This window comes from Capronia coronata, assembly GCF_000585585.1.
Source record: "Capronia coronata CBS 617.96 chromosome Unknown acBCG-supercont1.1, whole genome shotgun sequence".
NCBI lineage: Eukaryota > Fungi > Ascomycota > Eurotiomycetes > Chaetothyriales > Herpotrichiellaceae > Capronia > Capronia coronata.
This window is the reverse complement of record NW_006912893.1, coordinates 390,529-408,365: the sequence shown is the minus strand read 5'-3', so window position 1 is coordinate 408,365 and position 17,837 is coordinate 390,529. Positions and strand designations below refer to the sequence as shown.

General features: G+C 51.7%; 5 protein-coding genes across 5 annotated transcripts; 2 read left to right on the top strand and 3 right to left on the bottom strand.

Annotated features, from left to right (window-relative positions):
* Window positions 1-13: 13 nt before the first annotated feature.
* Window positions 14-1,693, bottom strand: A1O1_00153 (uncharacterized protein; the record flags this gene model as incomplete). The annotated part of the gene is made up of 1 exon (XM_007721074.1): window positions 14-1,693. One exon carries the CDS (start codon window positions 1,691-1,693, stop codon window positions 14-16), a length of 1,680 nt encoding a protein of 559 aa, XP_007719264.1.
* Window positions 1,694-8,068: 6,375 nt separating this feature from the next.
* On the bottom strand, window positions 8,069-9,236 carry A1O1_00152 (alcohol dehydrogenase; the record flags this gene model as incomplete). The annotated part of the gene is made up of 2 exons (XM_007721073.1): window positions 8,069-8,362; window positions 8,442-9,236. The coding sequence occupies 2 exons, from the start codon at window positions 9,234-9,236 to the stop codon at window positions 8,069-8,071; spliced, it is 1,089 nt and encodes a 362-aa protein (XP_007719263.1).
* Window positions 9,237-10,400: 1,164 nt separating this feature from the next.
* On the top strand, window positions 10,401-12,427 carry A1O1_00151 (uncharacterized protein; the record flags this gene model as incomplete). The annotated part of the gene is made up of 4 exons (XM_007721072.1): window positions 10,401-10,488; window positions 10,634-10,822; window positions 10,870-11,293; window positions 11,386-12,427. The coding sequence occupies 4 exons, from the start codon at window positions 10,401-10,403 to the stop codon at window positions 12,425-12,427; spliced, it is 1,743 nt and encodes a 580-aa protein (XP_007719262.1).
* Window positions 12,428-13,676: 1,249 nt separating this feature from the next.
* On the top strand, window positions 13,677-15,646 carry A1O1_00150 (uncharacterized protein; the record flags this gene model as incomplete). Its single annotated transcript, XM_007721071.1, has 2 exons — window positions 13,677-13,725; window positions 13,779-15,646. The coding sequence occupies 2 exons, from the start codon at window positions 13,677-13,679 to the stop codon at window positions 15,644-15,646; spliced, it is 1,917 nt and encodes a 638-aa protein (XP_007719261.1).
* A 1,123-nt stretch (window positions 15,647-16,769) lies between these two features.
* A1O1_00149 (uncharacterized protein) lies at window positions 16,770-17,443 on the bottom strand (the record flags this gene model as incomplete). The annotated part of the gene is made up of 3 exons (XM_007721070.1): window positions 16,770-16,856; window positions 17,023-17,099; window positions 17,317-17,443. 3 exons carry the CDS (start codon window positions 17,441-17,443, stop codon window positions 16,770-16,772), a joined length of 291 nt encoding a protein of 96 aa, XP_007719260.1.
* Between the last annotated feature and the right edge of the window lie 394 nt (window positions 17,444-17,837).

Genomic DNA, 17,837 nt, shown 5'->3' with positions numbered 1-17,837 from the left:
TTGCCTCAGGCCGTTAATGCATCGCGGGAATGAACTCGGCCGTCTCCACAGAACCACGAGGATACGCCATAGGTGGCGCACTTTGCGGCGGCATTGTGACCGGGCTGTCGTTGACAAAACTGGCGAATTCCCACGGGGGCATACGAGCACCCGGCGCTGTCATGGGATAAGAAGCCATGGCCATCGTCGCTGGCGGAATCTGAGACATATTCTGATAGCAGTATTGGCCGTTGAAGTCGTATGCCGGCATGCATTCTGGTATCTGTAGCTGCATTTCAGGAACTGGCGCTGGTCCCAGGGACACTGGCATGCGCATGTGAGCAGGTCCGGGCATGTACGACATCTCTGCCTGGACTTGATAGGGAGCGCCGGCGCCATTAAAGAAATCTGGATGGGGTGATTGAGGGTGGTGGTACTCTGGAACGCCCTCTCCATGAGAATAGATTGACGAAGTCGGAGTCAGCAGGGACGCCGCGGTCGAGGAGTAGCTGGCGGAGTACTTGGAGATGATCTTCTTCAGGGCGGTCGACAAAATCTTCCAGGGGAACACTTTGACATCTTTCTCAATGTTGCGAGGCTTGGGGTGAGGAAAGCCCATGATGACCTTGAAAAACTCCTCACTGTCTGCCTTGGCTTTGGAAATCGTCATTGGTCGAAATCCTTCCAAGTTTCGACGGATACGATTCTTCTCCTCCACGGTGAAACGAACTCCGACCAATGCCTCAAGCAGGTAGATTGTGTCTACCGAGGTAACGTAGAACTCATTCTTCTCCTTCCACCAAATGCAACTAATGCAGATGCTGCTTGGTTGACGATCTTGTGGGGCAACAGCGTTGAATTCAGCGGTGATGGTGCTGTTCACTTGGCTGCGCTTGAACTCGACAAGCCGTCGTCGAGCCTCTTTTTCCTCAGGAGTCCAATGATCTTTCATGGCATCGAGATCACCCTTGAGCTTGAGGTTGGCCTTGAGAGGATGCATGGCGTACGGGTTAAAGCTTTGAGCATGACCCGTGACCAAGTTAGAAAAGACACCTGGAGGGGGTGATGTCTGAATGGTGGAAGTCCTGACCAGCTTCGGCAAGGATGATTTCAATGGCGAAGTTGTCGAAATTGAACGGGGAATGGGCGTCATAGGCGCTCCAGGACTCTGCTCACTCTTCACGGTGGTGAATGACGGGCTGAATGCGGGCGTGTGTGGTGACGGAGCCGCCAGGGAGACCTGCGATGCAGTCGATGTCGAGTAGTGATGGCCTGAAGGCCTTGGTGACGCGCCACGAGGTGGACACGCTGGAAAGCCGGTGCTGCCGGTAGGGGTGGGGACAAACGGGGAGTATGGGGAGGTTTGTCCACTCAAGTCGTAATAATCACCGTTGGGATCTTGGACCTGGACCTGCGCGAGCGTTGCTCTCTTTTGGTCTGGAAATTGGTCAAACTCCTCAATACTGGAGGCCTTGCGTTTTCGAGGGTTCATGGGAGCAAAGTGAGATGAAGGGACCGGCTGCTGAGGCATGCCAAAGGTCCTCATTTCCCGGTTGTCGTAGGATTGCACACCAATGTGTTGGCCATTTTCGTAGCTCTTCTCTGCCGGATAGCCGTGCCCTGGAGCATACTGAAAGTCTGACTCTTGAACATTGCTAGGTTGAAGAAGAGGGTGATGGTCGTAAGGTGTTTGTAAAAAGGGGCCGTAGAACATTTGGTTGGAGATCGCAGAATGTTGGAAATCTTTTCACAATTAGCAAGTGGCGACTGATATCCGACCTAGAATGCACATACCAATAAGGCCTGGTTGAGCCGCCTTATCATATCCGGACATGGGGAGCAGTTGACCAGGTCTGGCCTCAAGGCCGTCCTGGAACTGGCTGGCAAAATGATCTCCAACAAAATCTGATGAATCGAAAGAATCGTCGACTATGAAAGGGGGACGGAAGTCTGGAAACGACTGAGGACATGTCAGTATATGAATGAGTCCAAGAACCGGCAGAGCCAGCGCCGCTCTCACACCACAGCGCATGCAGCTAAGACAAGACCAGGGAAGGTGTAAATTGGACTTACCGAAAAACGATCGTAGGTAATGGTAGCCAGATTGCCGGTTTGGTGGTAAATTAGCTGAGGTGTCGACTGAAGCACAAAGCGAGTGACTGGGTACTAAACGAGTGTAGTGGGCGAGGCAGGGATGCCTCAAATCAAAGCGAGCGACAGTTGCGATTTGTTATCGTAAGCAAGAACCTCGAGATGCCAGAATAGCGGTTCTCGTAGTAAACATTCGATAACGGGTAAGACCGGTGGGATTGGCAGTGGATGATGTTTCAATCTCCCAGCTCGGTCTGGGATATAAGAGCGAAGGCTGGCTGACGAAGAGTCCAGATCGGTACGCAATCTTGGTCGCAGCCTTCCCAGGAGAAGTATTCGCGTGAAGAGCAGATGCCGGTGGTGGCCCCAAAAAGGTTCGTGGTTCGGGAAGCTGAGGCAGACTTAATTTCGAAGACAAAGAATGCCAGCCGAGTGGAACGAACTATGCACGCTGATCAGCCAAACTATCACCAGGCCAGTTGAGAACCCTTTGACAAGAGTAGGAGGAAGAGCTCTGTACCTGTTCTGTATGGGAAAACCGGCGAGCCCGGAAGTATGAATCGTCCAAGTAGAGGGGATGATGGCAGAAGTGAATCCTCAGCGAAAGGGCCGAGACAACTGTTATCCTCGCTCGTTAGCATCGCAATCGAGTGATTTCCCTGAGTTCCCTCAGGAGCATTAAGAATGATCGATAGATTGCTCGAACGCAAGGACTGATATTTCAAGCAAGGAGAGGGGTGGACTAACGGTTTGAGAAGTGTATAGATGTGTCCAAATCTGGTAACGAATGACGATGGAGGGCCGACGGTATACTAACCCAAGTCTCTGGATTGCAATCTGAACCAAGATGAGGGCCTCCTTTCTAATCGAATCTCCTCCGTCTTTTGAGCTGCCAAGTTCCCCAATGGGTTGGTCCACGGACGGATAGCCGCGCAGTCAACGTAACGAGGGATTCCCACAGCGTAGGGCCAGGCCACAGGGTTGTCGACAACAAGAACTGAATATGAGTCGGATGCAGGTGGTTTCCAGAAATAACGGAACTTGAGGCTTCCGAATTCGAGTGAAGGTAATCCCCTACGACGTGGACTCGAGCGAAGTTGAACGCTTGGAATACTTGTCGAATGCAACGGGTTTTGGAGGGCTTTCTGCGAATGAATCGAAATCGAAGGACGTGAGCGACTGATGTCCAACGAGGGAGATACAAAGGCTTGGAAAGCGAGCGAAGATGTGTTTCGAGTATAACGAAAGTATGGTCTGCGAACAGAGCCAGAAAGTAAGTCGAGTGCAAACAGAGCGAAAGTCGTGGTGATGGAAAGGTGGAGCGGCAGTGGGAAAAGGACGATCCGAGAGGGGGACCAAATGACTATATCGGCCTCGACCCAAGACGGAGGAGCTTCGACTTGACAGGGCAGTGGAAGGCGACGGGTGTTCAATCAGGTCACGCAGGAGAGGCTCGGCGAGTCGACGGGGAAGTTCGACTGCGCGAGTTTTGAGGCAGGCTTAGTGGCAGTGAAGGCAACTAGGCTTTTAGTCGAGCTGATGGAGCAGAGGCCAGTGGGAAGGGGAACGAAGGAGTGGATGAGCGACAGCGAGAGACTGGGGATTGGTGCCCTTGGGTGGTGCCATGAGGGCCGGCAGGAGGCGGCAGGGCAGGAGAAGCTCCAGCCGTACGATGATCCTCTGGCCGTCCTCTGACTGTCAGTCAAGGCCAAAGTTGTCCACCATGTATCTGTCGCTCCAAGGGGATCTGTCCCATGGGATGAGAGGCGAGGCGACATGAGAGGAGGAGACAGGATTAGCAGCCAGTAGCATGTGGACAGGAAAGCGGGGACAGCGGCAGGGTGCCAGCGGTCACAATAATGGTGGTAGAGCAAGGAAAAATTGTGTCCTTCAGTTTTCTTGCATTCGCTCTGTCATTTGGGGCCCGGAATGATGGGATTCGAGCTGTGTCCTTCTTCTGGCCCGTAGTGCTACCATACCAGCACCAACAACAGTCAATCCTGCATGATCATATCATTGCTATTTCTGCTCGTCCCATAACCTCTACACCGGCTCAGCCTCCTCGTCCTCAGACCCTGCTTGAAACTGTCCAACCAAAAGAGGTGGGAGCGAAGCATAGAGAGCCATCATCAAACAAGTAGGGGTAGGCGAATGCGCAGTATGGGTGCGATGTGCTGGCTACGAGTACGTACTTGGTTATTGACACTTATGGGGGCAAATGCCCGTGAGCACTATTTTCTACCTGCTTCGACAAATGATCTGGTCGGCTGCGTGTACGATACGAGGGACGGCGACTGGTTGCACCTCAACCAGGGATGATGAGTGCTAACGGCGGCCGACACGCCAGCAGCAGCAAGCGATCCACACGACGAAGCCAGGTCAGGCGGAGGCCTGACAGCTAGATGACCACGACTGCGATAACCACAGAGTAGAATGGCCGGGGAGCGTGGGTTTCTCAAGGTGCATTTTGCACAGCCGCAATCGAAGGGACGGTATGGAGTACAAGTAACATCTTCGGTGGATTCGTGTACGAAAAATCCAGGAGAGACTCGGAGTACGTAGAACTTGAAGTGATTGCCACAGAAAGGATACCTTATCCATGGAGCCGTAGTACTAATACGACATACAGAGGGGCGAAAAAAAAATACCACATCCTCGTCAGGTAAAAAATCGAACAAAAATACCAGCTGCCAATAGGTAATAATGGAGACAGTACTAGCCGTGCTAGTAAACGATCTGATGCCTTTTCCTGTTTAAGGTAGGGTGAAGTCGCCCGGGGTCACTCTTTTTGACTGCGGCTAACTTATCGTTCAAATGGTTGGCCATATCGATCACCCCGGCTCCCTCCGACAAACCAGGCACCTTGGTTAGGTAGTACCTTAGAGTATCTGCTACCGCATCTATCTACCTACCTTCCTACTAGCAGCCGAACAGATTCAAAAGCAATGGCTCCTCAAACACGCAGGTTTCTCGTATTACTCTACCGACCGAGTAGGATGACACTATAGGTCTTGCTTCGAGGGGTGAATTATGTTCTTGCCCCTGGTGCACCGCCCCTCGGAATCACAGGTTTTAAAGTCTCATGCCCCTGCAGTGGTCTGTGAGGGATCCCCGCGGAAGTGCACTGGGGCCTAAGCAGTGGCTAGGGCATACTAGCAGTATTCTATCTTTAGCCTGTCAGCCGCCCGACCGAAAGTCTTCCTAGCCTCAACTGGGAAAAGCGTACGTAGGCACACAGACGGTCTGTGATTCTTTTTGCCTCCCGGTCCTCCAGCGTCACGCTTTGCTTGAACCTCGATGGCGCCTGTCTGGTGGAGGCTGAAAGGCGCCGACGTCAGGAGCAGCCCGAAGTGATGTGAACGGCATTGATCGGGAGGCGTCAAGAATCTCTGTTTATGACAGTCGCGTCCAAATGTCTGGCCCTGATGGTTGTCGAAGTAAACAACATCGACGCGTTGAAGCCGAGCTTTGTTTTGTTTTTCCCTGTCCATGGAGCCGTCAGTCATGTATCAGGTCGTCGAACTTCGGATGCGTGATTCCTGAGGTTGCATGTGCAAACTACGAAATCTGCAAGTATGGTTCGATCTTGGACCAATTTGTGTGATTGATGAGCACCGCTACTTGTCACTACGTACTGCCTCAATCAGCGCAGACTCGTGTGTCTAGTATCCCTGGTTTAGTGATCGTGACTGTGGCGGCGAAAGAAACGAAGTCATGCACCTCTCCATTCTGGGTCATCTGTTGTTCAGCTACGAGGTGGCATTGAGAGTCTTCCTTCGTTTGCCAACGTCAGGTCGTCTCATACAGTTTGCGAGGACTGCTGTGTTGTGCTTCATTTCTGCTGCATGCTAGTGGCCCTTCATTGTTGCCAACCTGGCCATGTTGCCTGCATCTAAGCGAACATTTCCGCACTTGTTTCGATCCGTTAATCAGGGGCGACGGCAACCCGGAATGTCGTCCATATAGAAGGAATACCTGGTACTAATCAAAACACTCTGCACAACTTGAACAGCTATGCCATTATTCTCGGTAACCTCGAAGGCTGTTGGACGGATTGTACGTACTGCAGTATTATGCACCGCCACATGTACCTGCCTACCGTATGGCTGTACGTACACGGTACAGAATACCGTGTCCCTGAGGAACTTAAGATACAAAATCTAACGGCGGCGAGGTCCACTACTACGATGTGCTGGAGTCGTGCTCCCCTTCGCGCCATTAATTTCTTTATCCACTGCGTGCCCTGCTTCCGCTCGATGCCGGGTCCAAAATCCACTGCTTTTATGCTGCTTACGCGGTAAACAGACGTCAAACCAAGGCGTAATCCTCCGGATCTTGTCTGGAAAAGTTAAGGGTCCATCTGCATCGTCACAGCATTTTTCATGCCTCCCACAGTAATGATACCTAGGAGGTACCTTACGTGGTATCATGTTATGACCGCGTATAATTGCCAATCAGTGGCGACGTAACTTTGAACTAAGTGTCGACGAAACGTCCCGATCTATCTGCTCACCAGTTCGGGACCTGGGACCCGAAGACGGGGTGTGCATACTATATCCGATCCCTATCCACCGCCTGTTAGTCGTGATGTCAGCGTGTACGTATTGACTTACTACCGCATAAGCATGATTCGAGTTCTCGAGCCGCGTGCTCCTTTCAATTGGGAGCGTTTGTTCTAGGAGAAAAGAGCAGGAGAAAGAGTTTCCAGATCACGGGAAATCGTTTGCGAGGCTATGAATTGAACAGAAAGCAGTTAGCATCCCCCGTGGTTGGATGAGCCCTGTACCTTTCTATTTTTGCTTGGCCTCCTGGCTGGTTCGCTTAAACCGCAAGGGTTGTGCCCCTGCAGGGACACCCGTTCGAGTGTGCCCCCATCTGCAGGAGGGCTTTGTGCCTGGACATCGTCCCTCGCAGCGCTACTCCAGGAATCGAATCAAATAGGAGCATCGTACTCATTATGATACACCCGCCCCCTTGGTATCGCAGCGAAATGGCGGGACTAGCAGCCTGTCGTGAACTGCTGGACTGGCCGTTCCCTCGACTTGTGGAACGTCAAACCGAAAAACCGAACGCCATTGCGCTGGTTACTTCCCTTTCACAAGTGCTGCTGTGTCCCCAACTCTGCATTCACAGAAGCCCATAACTCCTGAATAAGGGCCAAACAAATGGCGGACCTTGTGCAAGGGGCACCGTTCTGCGAGATCGGCTGACCAGTAACTTCGATACACGCTGTGGATTCGTTTGCAACACCGGGCCTTGTCAGCAGAATGTCAAGAATCCATCCAGAATCTCGAGGCAGCCGGCAGGAATGCTTGGTGATCAGTGGTCCATCCTCGCCTCATGCCGGTCTGGTTTCCTGTGTTGGCTGTTCTGCAAGCCCGGTTGTACATGTGTCCAGTTCCAATGCCTCAAAACCAGGCACAAGAGATTCTTCTGCTCGGTTCTAGACCACTCATTGCGCCAAGGGAAGCATCCAGCCGCAAAGAGGTTTCCTAGGCAGGCCAGACGACAAAGCTGATTCCCGACTCGGTCTCAAGACCTTGTTCTGTGTTTCCCAATCTGGTTGTCAGTCTTTACCGCCAATCACTGTCACATTGACATACCGCAGTTGGTGCCCAAGATTGTCTCTTTGGATCATTCGTTTTTGCCTGCAGGATCCCACATCATTGAATACCAGGCTAGACACGCAGCAGATCTGCACGTTGACATGGATATAGGCACGAGCACAAAGACATCCTCTCTTGTTGGGACCCCAATATCGCGACTATCAATTGAGGTAGGCAGATAGGGCTCTATCATTTGGCACGAATACGAGCTCGTTGCAGAATGGCTAAAATAGCAACACTGAGTCACCGCGTGGCAACAAGCCAGCACAGCACTGCTTATCGGTCACGGTAGGCAAATGGCACAAACAACATCATAGATACATATCGACGTGGCCCGGCACAAGACATGTTTGTGCAAGCTCCAAGATGCTAGAAAGGTTTATTAATAACAATCACAACTTACTGTCGGCGCTCTCCTTCGAAACTTCGATCACCAGTTTGCCGAATTGGGCGCCTTTTTTCATGTCTTCGAAGAGTCCGTTGATCGCTTCCAAGTCGAAGCCCGCCACGACCCGAGAGACGACTGGCTTCGCCTTCGTTGATCTCACAAAATCAACCATGTCCTTGAACTCTTTTCGCGATCCCATGGTTGAGCCTTTGACGTCGATATTCTTCAAGACAGCCTGCATCAGAAACGGCATCTTGGGCCCCACAGTCATGCCGTAGATTGCGATCACACCGCCAGGCTAGAAAGGCGTCAGCGTATTGAACAGGTAGGACAGAATAACAGTAGCTGATCGACAGAAAGCGACGGCAAACACCCACCTTTAACAATTTGGCGCCCTTGTCCACCACATCGCCTCCAGCGCCGTCAATGATTGCGTCAATTTGTTTGTTCTCCGTCGGCAACATGGCCAACAGCTTCTTCTCCCAAGATTCTTCCTTGTAATTGACGCCACCCTTTGCCCCTAAACCAACTGCCTTTTTGATCTTCTCTTCGCTGCCACTAGTAACCCAGACGTTGGCGCCGGCTGCTCTGGCAAATTCCAACGCCATAAGAGCCACGCCACCACCAATGCCTGTCACCAAGATATTTTTCCCAGGCTTCAGATTGTGCTCGCCGCATTTTGTCACTACCGCGCGCCAGGCAGTGAGCCCCGTCAAGGGCAGCGCGGCCGCTTCCACCGCAGACAAGTGCTCGGGCGCAAGCTCTAGCTCTGACTCGTCAATCGCCATGTATTCCTGCAGCGTGCCGTTGGCATTCATCTTGGTGCCGCCGAGTATTCTGTACCCGGCCTTGTCCTCGGGTCCTTCCGGGCTGTCCTTCCACCCGGTCCCTGGGTTCACCACCACCCTCTGACCCTTCCATTTGGCATCGACCTCGCTCCCTATTGCAACGACAGTGCCACAGCCATCGGCAAGAAGTGGAACGCCGAACGTGGTGCCGGGGTACAGATGCTGACGGATGAACAGATCACGGTGGTTGAGTGCAGCAGCGTGGATCTTTATGATGACTTGTTTGCTGGTCGGCGATGGCTTGGGCACTTCGTCCAAAGACAGTGGGTAGTACACCTGGCCGGGTTTTCCGTCGACCTTGGATATTGAGATTGCTCCAGGCATGGTAGCACCAAGTCTTAGGCAGCAGCTTGGTATTTCAACTTAGTATACCACGGCAGCTGGTCTATCAGCCCGTGGATATCTCCTTGTTGACACAGTTTGATGTATGCTTAGGGATCAGCGAGCAAGATGCTTTCACGAGGGTTGCCTCAATTTGGAGTCGCTTGATGATGTCGATGACAAGAATGATGCTCTCACCGTGCTGCCAGACTATTACACACGCTCGTCGTCCCCCCTCAATAATCAATATGACAATATGCCGAACCGTGGCCGTAAGACCGAGGTTGAGAAACTCAAGTCTGTCGCTGAATTTGGAAGGCAAGACCAATCACTCCGCACATGTTTCAACCATCAATTGCGAATTCGCATCAATTTACTGGCGTCAGACAAAGTAATTATTATTAGTATCATGCACTGCAGTGCTGGGACAACTTGAATAGTGGACTGCCTTATCGTTATCGAGAAATCCGGACGCGGGGGAATAATCTTCCAGAGCTCAACGGTGTGGAATCATCTCACAGCTCCCTTGATTAGGCAGCCGGTCTGCAAGAAAGCAACAATGAATCCTGACTTGTAAGATGACCTATTTCATTACCTGGCTGTTAATCAGTACTAGTACCTATGAAGACGGGGTCCATGACACCAATCTCTGAATCTCTTCAGAATCACCAAACGAGTTGTGCTGCCGCTTGTGACTCAATCACAAAGGCCTAAAGCCAGAACGACACCAATCGCAGGAAGAAGGGCAGTGGATCGCCCATGTCCGCCCACTCAAGCTGTTGTCGCCGGCCCATTCTGGCGTCAGGCGTAACATCAATCTTGGGACTTGGCCTTACTTTCTTTTCCCGCCTTTCATTAGCCCCCCGGATGCGCCTCCTCCACCCTCGAAAACGATTCAGCTTGACTGGGCGAGGATTACGACGAGCACTGAGTCACAGTTGCCAACGAGAGTTGATGTTGATCAGGTGTTCAGGACGTCTCTAGTCTCGACCGCATTCCCTTTATCGCAGTTCAACGTAGCATGTTGATGCTTGAGAACAACTTGGACAAACGAATCGGCTGATAGTCCCGGTTACCCCTGTCCTATCATATTCCCGCTCTCGTGCGCATTCCGGACCGAGTTCGTGAAAGTCCCGCTCCTTCGATATCTTTATCCGCATAGTCAGAATGGGCTCTTTTGGTGATGTGACGGAGTTTGGACATGGTTTCAGGTCGCATTTCTTGTTTGATTCCAAGTATACCAATTTGAATCACGGTATGCTATGCTTTTAACCCATCTTCATGCCTCCTCTATGCCTGGCTTCCCAGGCTTCCGGAGTCTGCCAATGTCATGACTCCCAGCTTCAATCGCTCGAAATTCGAAGGCGGTCTAGGAGTGTAAATTTAACGTGGCATATTAGGATCCTTCGGTACATATTCGTTGCCCGTGCGCAATGCTCTTCGCGGGTATCAGAAGCTCGCGGAGGCCGCACCGGATAAGTTCTTGAGGTATCAGTATGTCGACCTCCTTGACAAGTCGAGGGAGCGAGTTGCGCGATTACTCAACGTCCCGTCCGACGAATGTGTCTTTGTACAGAATGCGACATCAGGTAAGCGTCCCGGCTTAGTTGATTGATAACGGAGGCTGACCCCACAGGCGTCAACACTGTTCTACGAAATCTCCAGTACAAGGAGAAAGACTGTATAATCTACTTTGATACAATCTATGGAGCCGTCGAGAAGACCCTGATGTCCATCGTCGAAACAAACCCTCAACTTACATTGCGTAAAGTCGGACATGGGCAAGACTTTGGCTACTCACTTCCTTGCACACATTCCGAGATACTCAATGCACTTTCACAAACCATTTCCCGCGTCCTGTATGACGGACTTCGACCGAAGGTCTGCGTTTTTGAGACTATAACTTCGCTACCTGGGGCACGATTTCCCTTTGAGAGGATCACGAGAATGTGCAAAGAGTACCATATCATCAGTGTCATCGATGCCGCCCATGGTATTGGTCAAATCCCGCTGAATCTGGCCGAGCTGGATGCCGATTTCTTTGTTAGCAATTGTCACAAGTAAGTGAGACCGTTTCTCGGGATGTATTCGCTTGTTCGGATCGAAGCATGCCGATCACCGAATGAAAGAACAAGATCCTGACAATGGGCAGATGGTTGTTTACTCCTCGCGGGTGTGCTGTACTGCATGTGCCCAAGCGCAACCAGCATCTCATTCGGACGACATTTCCAACGTCTCATGGTTACAAACCGCCCACTTCATCGTCTTCCTCCATTCGAAATCCGCTCCCGCCTGGCGAAAAGTCGGATTTTGTGACGCTGTTCCAATTCGTCGCTACCGCCGACAACGCGCCATACTATTGTGTGCCGGCTGCCCTGAACTTTCGACAAAATCTGTGTGGCGGTGAGGATGCCATCTACAGCTACATTCGTGATGTTGCCCAACGCGGGGCAGATCTTCTTGCCATGATTCTTGGAACTGAAGTCATGGATGATCTCGACGCAGGCTATGGACTGAAGACGATGGGAAGCTATGAAGCCAGCGATCGACGAGACGGAGGAAGGACAGGTTGGTCCGGCGGTCTCCGCGATTGTGCCATGGCCAATGTTTTACTCCCGATCACGATAATGGGCGCCAATTCTCGGGGGAGCATTAGCATGGGACCTGGGGGCGCAGGAAGTGCTGGTGGATTGTCTCCTGCTCTGCGCCAATCCTCCTTTGGCTTCCCGAGTGCCGGCAAAACAGCACAAACTTATCGCTCTGGTTCCGTGGGTGGGATGCTAGGTGATTCCAAGCTATCCACATCTCCCCCCAGCTCTCCGAGTCTCCCCTCGGCCGGTCCCATCATTGTTCAGGAAGCCGATGTTCCTACGCACATCGCATGGATGCAGAAGAAATTGGTGGACGACTACAATACCTTCGTTGCCATCTACGACTACGAGGGAAAGCTCTGGACACGAGTTTCCGGCCAGATCTACCTCGAACTAAAGGACTTTGAGTGGTTAGGTGGTGTCCTGAAAGCGCTATGTGAAGGAGTGCGATCTGGGGAGAGTCTGCAGAAGAAAGGACAAGCTTCGGCTCTAGACAGAGAATTCGAAGCCTTCACTCTCGGATCGCCAGCTCCCTCGAGACAGGGAACAGGAACGTCGATGAGGAGGTTCGATGTCACCCTAGGGGGATGGGTTGACACATAAAAATCCGGGGTTGACTGGGGCTTTACGGGGTATATAACTCTTCATGTCTAGGAGTCCGGTGTCGTTGGATATAGATGCTGGATCCTTTATGCCCGAGGAGATGTCCGAATAAGGGGGCGTTTCTCACTATACAGGTAAATGCGGAGAAGGCACAGGAGGCTGCAGGTTGATGTTGTACATATTTGTCATGGAAATAGCCGTAAGAACAACATAGCAGAATGATGAGATCTGACGTCGACAGCGGTATGATATTATCCCCATCAAAGGGCTACTACCAAAGGACAAAGTAGCCATGACTAAGGAAAAGATGATGGTTGCTTACAATTGAAGGCTCCCGATCTTTTCAATCTCTCTCTTGTTGGCAGTATGAAAAAACTCTGCGCGAACACGTGAATCGACCACAGACCAATGCCAAATGCCATCACGAGGCAGGCGAATTCCCCAGATTTTGCCAACCTGCAAATTTTTGATATTCCGCTACGTAATCTGAACGTCGCTCTGACACCACAATATTCTCTGGCCCGTCGATTTTTCTCTGCTCGTGGCCTGAAGTCCCCTTGCCTTGCAATTGATCTTCAGATAGATGCATGGCTGGATGTGCCAGAATCCAATCGCCAAGGGGCACGGAGTCGTTGCGGGACAACTATCTGGCACACCATCTGGTCTGTCAAAGATATGCCTCTCCGTTCAAGGAATGCTGTTGTGAGGTGAAATCCGTGGCTAGCCACGCATCCTAGCATGCGAACAGACACTCAGCCACCCGTTCCGGAAGCCTAGCCGCCGTGGTCCTTGCAAAGAAAAACCGGACAGGAAAATCTGGGGAGTATGAATCATCGCCTGCCGTTAACTGCTTAGTTGACAAGCCTTGTCGATGGTACGCGTTATGTGATGGCAATGTTGCCATCTGCGCCAGAATCGCAAACAATGACACAGATTCCGTCTTGATGACCTTTCACACTGTTTCCATTACCCCCATCTTTCCTCTACAAGACCTATTCCTGGTGTCTTGCATCTATACCCTGCGGAGGTTGTCTGACATTGCCCGTAAACTTGACACACAGCTAGATACATAAGCCCGCCTCAAGACCGGACGATGGCGATGGAAACGCCAACACAAATCAGATGGTGCAAGCACGACTTGATCAAGAAAACCAGTCGACCTGACATTGAAACACCATTCCAAGCCTCCGAAGTTGTGGCGTCGCTTCACAAACTTGACTGTTGTCATTTCCTCCAGCGTCCAGAAGACATGAGTCAAACCAGGAAGTTCTCCTATGCTTCTGTGAAAGAAGAGCCTGGTATGTTTGCATCACGCCACTTTATTTAGATCGCATACTGACATGGACTCCAGGTGAAGGCCTTCCTCAGTCATTCGAGTCCTCCCTGTCGACCCAAGACCTCGAAGAAGTGGAGTGGATTGCATGGCCTTGCAGCCAGTGGTGCAAGACAAAGGGACTATGCTCATTCCATTGGGGAGGCTCGCATGAAGACCATGTTCGAAACCGCCTGGAGGGCTACGCTCGCAGTAATCCCCGGAAGCTGGAAAAGATTCTCGACGAGCTCGACAAGAGGAGGGCTGCTCAGAAACTCTTCAACCTCCCTTTCGCCGCCGAAATCACCCGAGTCCATCCACACCCTGCTGACTTCAGCCTCGAAATATGGAGGGAGAAGGTCAGGGATTCGTTGGGCATTAGGGAGGTGCTGAACGATAGCGCCATCGACGATTCTGACGATGCTTCTGTGTGTTTAGACTTCCCCCACCCGACCGGGACATCGTGGCTTGAGTCGATGCCTGAGGAGATTCTGGAATTGATCTTCTCGTCTGTGACAGTCGACCATACGGCGGACCCGTATGCCAGGCCTCATGTCGATTTGGTATCTTGCGCCTTGGCCTCCAAGAATCTCTACCCTGCAGCTTTGCGAGTTATGTACCGACACGTCTCAATCCCTCAATCACGAGCATTCTCCAAGTTTATGTGGAGCCTTAGGGAGCATCAGGGTGTGGGAGGGATGGTGCAATGGCTGGACTTCTCCCACTACTCAAACATGGGTTTCGGCAGGGACCGTACCACAACCAACCAGACACCATATTTGAAGCCCGAAACTCTCAACGCCTGTCTGGACATGCTGCCAAACCTCCAGGCATTCCTCGTCCACGAACATGTGGACGACGAGCTTGACGTAGGGGTTTTGTCGAAGCTCTTCAGTATGCCATTGATGCAGGCATTGGATTTCTGTGCCTGTGCCTCTCGGTCCTTTGCCGAAGCATTCACAGCTGTTACTACACGGGTATCTGGAGCTGGACCTCTGCCCGGCCTCAAACGCCTCTCCCTGCATGAATGCACTACGCTACAAGAAGGCGTCTTTGAGGCCTTGTTTCCTCAATTGTCCAGCCTTACTAACCTTGACGTGGCTCACACGCTCATCAACGACATTGCACTGCTTTCCATTCCACCTTCTGCAAAGATCACACACCTCAACCTCGAACGTTGCACTCACCTTACGGGATCTACGGTGGTCAAGTTCCTTACCACTCACCCGGCGGTCAGAGACAGCATTGTCTATCTCAATCTCGCATCCGACTCGTCCCGCCACAGACTTCTGTCCGTAGAGGATGTGAGCAAACTACTGAGCTCTCTGCCACCAACTCTCCGATCGCTTAATCTTGGCGGCGCCCAAGTCACTGCAACCCACATCCCCATGCTGAGAAGACTCGCCACTCACATTGAGGAACTTGGCCTGCGTGGTGCCAGCCTTAGCCTCGGATCGGATATCAAACGACTCTTCAAACCCGCCGATGACGACGAGACAGACTCCGACATCTCTCATGCAACCAATAGCAGCCCTGCCAGCGCAATCCGATACCTCGACCTCAGCGACATTCCCTCCGTCACGCAGATGTCCCTCAGCTACTCGCCCAGCTCTCTAACCGGCACGGATACTCTGCCCCTTGAAGTCGTCGAGCTAGGGTCCAATGTCCTACAGGAAGTCAAGCGCCGCAATGCTCACATCAAGCGTCCCGACTGGGTGGTCAAGGAAATCGGCCGTAGAGGCTGGTTTGTGCGACAGCCGATCGAGACCGGCACCGAGACCGTTGATGTCGATGACGGCTGGCGACCCTGGAAAATGGGCGCCAGATGGTGGGGCATGCACAAGATCCCCATGGTCGAGCAGGACGTGGGCGGCATGTATGGCTACTTCATGTTCAAAAGATCATAGAATGGTCGAATGGCGAGGCCTGCTGGGTATGACAGGCTGTTTGGATGATCTAACGAGACTGGTCACGACGCAATGAATCTCTTTTTGCTCATTTGTCGGCATTACATTTCGGGCGTTCGCATGGGTGAGCGGCCTTCTTGGTAAGTGTCTTGTCACGACGGAAGCTGCACTGTTGTTGTTTGCGTCGATATGTCTTGCATTTTTCCGGAAACCCACACAGCATGGGGTTTACACTTTATTTCCATGTTCCTGTGTCAAGGACGGACTGCTTCTATCATTTTGGGTCAAATATAGCATTGCATAGTATGGCATGTCACGGGCAGGTTGTGGTGTCACCTTGGGAAAGCGGCGGGGATGAATTGAAATGATTCTTCATGATAATGAAACAATGATGATAGCATCCCTCTGGCATGATCTGGCCACAGTACTCTTTAATCATTTTACATACCTAATATACAATCGGATTGGTCATGCGATTTAGCCGACACTCGAGAAAGCGAGGGCAGGGAGTGGCACTCACCCTCACTTTCCGCGGTTTGATTTTAACCATGTCTTCCTTTCGAGAGGTGTCACATGATCAAATGTATCAGTCGTACTCTGCTTTCTGCAAGCTTGGGGAAGTCTGTGAAGATTCTCTATCCTTCTCAATATCTTTCCACTGCATTTGCATATACACAAAAGCCTCATCCCGTCTTCCGTAACGGGCACCCGCTATCAGCTGCTGGCCCAAACACCGCCCCAAATCAGTCTAGAAACTCGTTTCCTCACTGCAGGTGGTGCTCCCATAAGGCAACCGAACTGGTGCATTTTTGTACATGTTCTGATATGTCCTTATTTTACTCTCCTGTCATCGTTTCCAACCAGAGCCCGAATAGCTTTGTGGTAAACGAGCCCCCCGCCAATACGGTGGAGAGTACCATGGGAAGTTATTCCAGTCTATTCAGTGGACCTCTTTCGTCCTCCGATATTGGATGGTGTTCAACTGTGTCAGATATGCTAGAGTATGCATGCTCGGCTGGTATCTGTGTCTCGGTATCCAGGAGTATTGTATACATGATTGCCCGAGAGATGACGAGGAGGAAGAGGAAGAAGAGATGAGTATTGTAGGAAACCTGGCGCCGGATCACGTCTTCTTCTTCGGTCCTGAAATGTTCGGGTACAAGCGACCCAGATGGTAGTTGATCGTGGATTTCGCCTTCGGTGGAGGGCTCTAGAAATCGCAAACTGGTTAGTGATCGTGATGAAACGAAGGATTGGAATTATGAGTGCTCGGAGAGTGGAGAATTCGCGGAGGTTGGGCAAGACATCAAATCTGACAAAGATCCAATAACCTGTCGAAAAATGCTGGACGGAATCCAAGGCATGAGGCCACTTACAGGTGCATCCATGCAATCTCGTAGAGCTTTCTCAAGATGGCCGCAGCCTCCGGAGGCTGCGCCGGCTGCCCAGCAATCTGCGGAAAATAGGTGTTAGCATGTCTTCTGCAATATACCCGACAATAGATAATCAAAGGGCTTTGGAAATCATGGGGAGGGGTGTTTAGAGGTATACGCCGGAGACATGTCAGGCCGCCCCAGCCACGGTTGGACATTTTCTGACTCAACCTCTCCAAATACCGATATTCCAGATTGATGGTTTTCTCTTGCAGAACAGGGTAAGGTGAAACGTACTCAGCATTGCGCTCATAGGGCCGAGACAAGGATTGGGTTCCTGTTTATCTGGATTTCTGATCTTTAACCGTGAGACCGTTTGTAGTCTGATCGGGTTGACGGCCGTGGAGGCACCCTTGGGAGGCATCTCGGGCAGGCGTTTGAAGGACAATGACTTTTGGAAAGGCGAGGACTTCGAGTCCGGATCGGCTGGAGAGTCGCGGACGGGTTCGGTGCGGTATTTCGGTGAGCGGTTGCGGAGGAAATTGTAGGGTGTCCAGTCCGGAAAGAGGGATGGCTAGGTGACTCGGAAATAGCGACCGAGCACGACGAAGGCTATTATGTCGCACCCTCGCGGCACAAATGTCCCATTGACGATAATGCTTGCTTTAAGACACCAGCGAGCTGCTGAAAGTGCAGTTGGAGATCGACCTGCGCGCTCGACTTTTCGAATTCGGCGGAGACAACGCCAAGACTACTGCAGAGCATTAGTACCGCGATATGCAGAAGTTATTGCTATGCCGAGAAGACTATGTACCGCT